Raw genomic sequence first — 5243 nt, 5'->3', positions numbered from 1 at the left:
CAACCATCTCCTTCAAAATAACCTTCGAGGAACCAAGGAACTGATATAAACTTTAGCAACCATCATTAGTTTTATTAACCATATTGTCATCACACCAAAACACCATTCAGGAATAAATGCACTTCCAACAGCGACGCTGGCGGCCGCCACCACTACCGCCGATAATATCTAGGCGGGCTTTCTCCTAGAGAATCTCGACTACCAACCTCACGCATCTGTCCAACGTATGCCCGCACAACCCTACGTGATGACCATACCATCACCATAGAGAGACCACCTTTGCACCTGAACACCAGCAACAGCACCGCCAGGTAGCTAACGGAGGCACCGGTGCATGTCATCTACTAATAAGCAGGATCTAGCCGGAACTCAATCGGATCTACCATCTCATATGGCTACGCTACCACAGAAACCACCACCAAAGGCTAACATGATGTTGTTGCGTGATGGCGAGCTCAACACGTTAGTGAGGACATTGAGTCGAGGCCCTTGTAGGCTGCCGATGCTGCAACGCCAAGTAGACGGACGCAAAAGCAACCACCCACCAAAACCGCTACCAGGGAAGCCGTCGAGTCACCAGAGGATGCCGCGCCGTGCAACCAAAGGGGGTCAAGCCTCCCCCACCACAAGCTCCCGCTGACGGGAAAGGAAAAAAGCCCCGCCGCAGGGTCTTAGGCCAATAGCGTCCCATTTGGCGACAAGGGGAGTGGTGGGGGTAGGAGTGGAGGCGACATTACGATTTAGGGTTCCGCCCGTAACGAAATGCTTTATGTAAAACTAACTTTTATGGAGCCGAGAATTATGGGGCTTTAAACTACACTTTACAGTTCAAATGTGTAAGTATATTTTTAATGAGATCTCACTTTAGCGGAGATATAGTGCGTAAACAAACTTGAAATGAGTTTTTTTAATGTAAAAAGGAGGCTTTAAATTACAATTTCATTTATTTCGCAAAAGGAAAATTAGTACAATTTCATTTCAAATGTTTTGAAGATTTACTAAACTAGTAGAGTACAATTTCCCAAGCTTTATGGCTTCGTAGGAGGTGTCGTACAGCCCACACTCCCCACTCGCTCACTCGTCGCTCCCCGCATCCCAAACCCTCGATCCCCTTTCTCCACCACGGCCGCCATGGCGTCGCCGCCGCCGCCGCTGGTCTCCATCCCCATCCCCGACGACCTCCTGGAGGAGATCTTCCTCCGCCTGCCCACCCCGGACGCGGTCGCCCGCGCCTCCGCCGCCTGCACCTCCTTCCGTCGCGTCATCAAAGGCCGCGCCTTCCGCCGCCGCTTCCGCGCGCTCCACCGGCCTCCCCTCCTCGGCTTCATGGACGCGGCCGGATTCCACCCCGCCCAGGCGCCGCACCCCTCCGCTCCGCTCGCCGGCACCCTCGCCCCCTGCGCCGCCGATTTCTCCTTCATCCCGGCCGTCGTTTCTTCTGCCTCCTACACCCCGCGGGGCGTCCAAGCCGACGGGGAAGGCCCCCGCTGGCGGCCCCGCGACGTCCGCGACGGCCGCGTCCTCCTCGATTGGGTCTCCCTCCACCCACGCGCCATGCGCATATGCTGCTACATGGAAGACGGCTACGAAGTAAGCATCCTCATGGATTTCGGTGAGCTCGCCCCGCGTGACCGCCCCACCTGGACCGAACGGGAGCGGTGCAACGCCGCCGAGTTCCACCTCGCCGTCTGTGACCCCCTGTCCAGCAGATACGTGCTGCTTCCAACCATACCCGAGGAGCTCGCCGTCCAGCCGCAAGATTACCTTCGGGAATTCGAGCCTGTGCTCGCTCCCAACACCAGCGACGACGGCGAGGAGGAACACTTCAAGGTGATATGCATAGCAAAATACCACACAAAGCTCGTCCTCTTTGTCTTCCCGTCCACAACTATGCAATGGTCTATAGTGGAGTGTCCTATTTTCCCTTCTTTGAAACACATGTCCTGTTTTGACTGCGTGCACGGATGCTTCTACTGGACAGAGCCTTATGACAGGAGTGACCATTTAATGGTGTTGGACACACGCACTTTGAGGTTTTCCACTGTCGACCTTCTCACAGGTTACCATGTGGAGCTCAGAGATCTGCCTGACCAGAGCTTTGATCGTCGGCGCCCAAATGCTGTTGTTTTGGGCAGAGAAGGAACCCTTGAGATGTTTTCTCTTGTCTGTCAACACGGATCGTTTGCCCTCTATCATACCTCTCTGCAGAATAATTCGCAGGAATGGAAGCTTGAGAAGGTCATACCGCTGCCTTGGCAGTATCATGACTATTCCATTTCCACAGTGGGTGCAGCTGAGGGATTCTTGTTCTTCCGAGGCACTCTAGAAGGGATTCCTGATGAGAATGTCAACGTGGATTGCTACTCCATGGAGGTCAAGACATATGGAATTACCAAAGTCTGTACAAAGACGGAGAAGTACTTCAACCGCACATGTACCCTCCCATACTTTAGCTTCTCACCGCTGTTATCGGAACCAACTATCTGATCAACTGGTAAGCCTAATTATTTCATTTATGTTGCCATTGGGTTTGGGTGCATGCTTAGCTTGTTCTGCCCGCATGGTTATACAGAGAATTAATGATTATTCTATTGGGCTTGACTACCTTGTCAAACTAGCTAGGAGAGGTAGCCAATTCATGGTTTTATTCTGCACACATATTTAATAACTGTTTGTGATTGACAAGGTTAGTGAAAAAAAGATTACATACTACTTTCTAAAGCTAATATCTTTTGCTCCATATCTTATGAGAAAATGGCTTTCACGCTTGCTTCTTTGTATTTAGTGATCTTAAAAGTCTTATGTTAGTTTACAGTGGGAGTACATCTTTGGTCATACTTATCAATTTCACACCATTCATTCAACAGAACGATGGTGTTCAAAACAAGAACGTTGCACGACCTGTAAGCTGATATTTGAGTACTATTTATTTGCCATGTTGTGTTTTCAAAAGCATAGAGTTCACATGTTATGATCTGCTATTTTTATTTATTTATATTGCTTCCAAACTGCAATAAGATGGCTCTGGGTTTCTTGGGAAGCACGAATAAACAGCTTGTGCGCCTTTGTTCTTAAGCTGTGTTGTACTCTGCAATTTAGCAGATAGGAAAGATTCTCATTGCATCAACTGAGCAGTTGCTTCAAATTTCTACTCCGGTGTTTATATTATTGTTCTATTGGGCTTGACTACCTTTTCAAACTAGCTAGGACAGGTCATGGTTTGATTCTGCATGCATGTTTAACAACTGTATGTGCTTGAGAAGGTTAACTGAAAAGAGAGATTATTACACACTAGTTTGGAAAGCTAATCTTTGTTGCTCCATATCTTAGGAGATAATGGCTTTCACGCTTGCTTCTTTGTGTAGTAAGTACATTGTTAGTCATACTTAGCACTTACTACATATTGTTCATTTAATTTAATGGCAATGTTCAAAGTAAGTATGTTGCATAACCAGTGAGTTGATGTTTGAAGGCCTTGAGTCCTGTATTTATGAGCACTCATTATTTACCATGTTATGTTTTCAAGAACAGAGAGGGTTCGTTTGTTATGGTCTGCTAAGTTCTTGTGTATATTTCCAAGCTGCAATATACTACGGCAGCTTGCGGCCCTTTGTTCTTGAGCTATATTGTACTCTGCTATTTAGCACATGGCCCCTTCCTAAGAAAATGGGATGGGAAAGATTCCCGTCTCATCAACTGCAGTTGCTAAAAATTTCTAACTAAATACATGTATGCAGATCTGAGCTCGCTGGCCTTGATCTTGCTTGGACCTGGACCATACATCTGGAGTAGGATGGCGGATGTTCAAGATGGTGCTGATGTAGTTTGATATGTCCGTGTTAAGTGTCATATGTATGTAAGCAGGATATGGTATCAGCAAGTTGAATTTGCCTGACAATGACGTCTAAGACTCGTAATGTTGTTTGTGTTGGAAGATTGGCTAGGCTAGTGGTGCTGACTTTGGTTATATTCTCATGTGCCAATACTAGCTTTTCTCTAGATGAGTGGATGGGTTTGTTCATCTCTAGCACTGAGCATGGATGCTTTTGTTGGCAAATAGATGGTCCCATGACATAGAACCAGAGGCTGGTATCATGCAAACCTGATGCCTGAAAGCATCAACTTTCAGAGCATCCGAATTCCAGAAACCTTTTTCCAGAAATTTCAGAGCATCAGGTTTATAACACAAACGCACTCAAATTTGAGGTGAATAGTCAGGCCCTATGTTGATATGCACAGAAACTCCATGTTCAAAAGGCTACAAACACAAGCACCAAGGTAGATTTGAGTCACAAAGGGCACCAGATTTAGCTTGCCCACACCAGCACCAAGTAAACCAACTTCCACAACCTTTTCTACAAGCAATCAATCACTGAAGCAAAGAGCACGTTCCCTGGAGCCTTTTGCAATCAAGTTCAAAAAACACTATCTTGACCCTTGAATAAAACCCAATATGTATGCTACACAGCCTAGCATCCAAGGCAGATTGACTCGGCCTATGTCATGGTAGTTTCGGTAGCAGGCTGCGAGTGGGAGCTACCGCCGCCTTCTCCAGCGCCTTGATCCGGTTAGCCTCCATGCATGCCTTCTGCTCCTCCGACAGCTCCACTTTGCGTGGTTTGCTTCCACCCTTCTCACCTCCATCTCCAGGCTTCTCCCCCTCTTTCGGACCTGCCTTGGTTCCTGGGAGATTGCATTGCAGCTAGCTAGCAAATAAATCAAGGTCTAGGAGAGAAGACGATTCCACCAGCATTGGACAGGAGTACTAGATGCGTTTGGTTGAAGGTGTCATATGAATGGGTTGGGACCGTCCAATTTATTTGGGATTGAACCTTTCAATTCATGCGTTTGGCTGAATATAAGAGATGAGCTAATTATTTAGGACGGGACCACCAGTCATGCTCACATAGTCATGCATGCAAAGCGTGGCCATTTGATTCGACCGATTTGGTTGGGTGGAACGGTTCAGCATCTTCAAGGCATATTCTCTTTTTTTGACTTGAACCATTCATGTGCTTTATAACCAAACATGTCTATTTTTTGAACGATCCCAACCCATTCATGACCACCCTTGTAACCAAACGCACCCTAAGAGCCTCGTCCCCTTGAAGAGAAGAGTATCATCTCTGAATGCAATGCTACTTCACAGAGATTGATTTTCATGACATCTGAGTCGCTAGCTACATGAACCCAAAAAATAAAAAATGAGCTGGACTTGGAGTGGGGTCCGCAATAGATTTTTG

General features: G+C 47.2%; 1 protein-coding gene across 1 annotated transcript; it reads left to right on the top strand.

Annotated features, from left to right (window-relative positions):
* The first annotated feature begins 1078 nt into the window (after positions 1 to 1078).
* On the top strand, positions 1079 to 3969 carry LOC119332787. Its single transcript, XM_037605938.1, has 2 exons — positions 1079 to 2494; positions 3738 to 3969. The coding sequence occupies exon 1, from the start codon at positions 1132 to 1134 to the stop codon at positions 2485 to 2487; it is 1356 nt and encodes a 451-aa protein (XP_037461835.1). The 5' UTR covers positions 1079 to 1131; the 3' UTR covers positions 2488 to 2494; positions 3738 to 3969.
* Positions 3970 to 5243: the final 1274 nt, after the last annotated feature.

This window comes from Triticum dicoccoides, chromosome 7A, assembly GCF_002162155.2.
Source record: "Triticum dicoccoides isolate Atlit2015 ecotype Zavitan chromosome 7A, WEW_v2.0, whole genome shotgun sequence".
Taxonomy (NCBI): domain Eukaryota; kingdom Viridiplantae; phylum Streptophyta; class Magnoliopsida; order Poales; family Poaceae; genus Triticum; species Triticum dicoccoides.
This window is presented reverse-complemented; position numbering and strand designations above follow the sequence as displayed.

What these genes read in the sequence shown, in the direction of transcription:
- LOC119332787 (XM_037605938.1), top strand. Translation starts at nt 1,132, where the DNA reads ATGGCGTCGCCGCCGCCGCCGCTGGTCTCCATCCCCATCCCCGACGAC.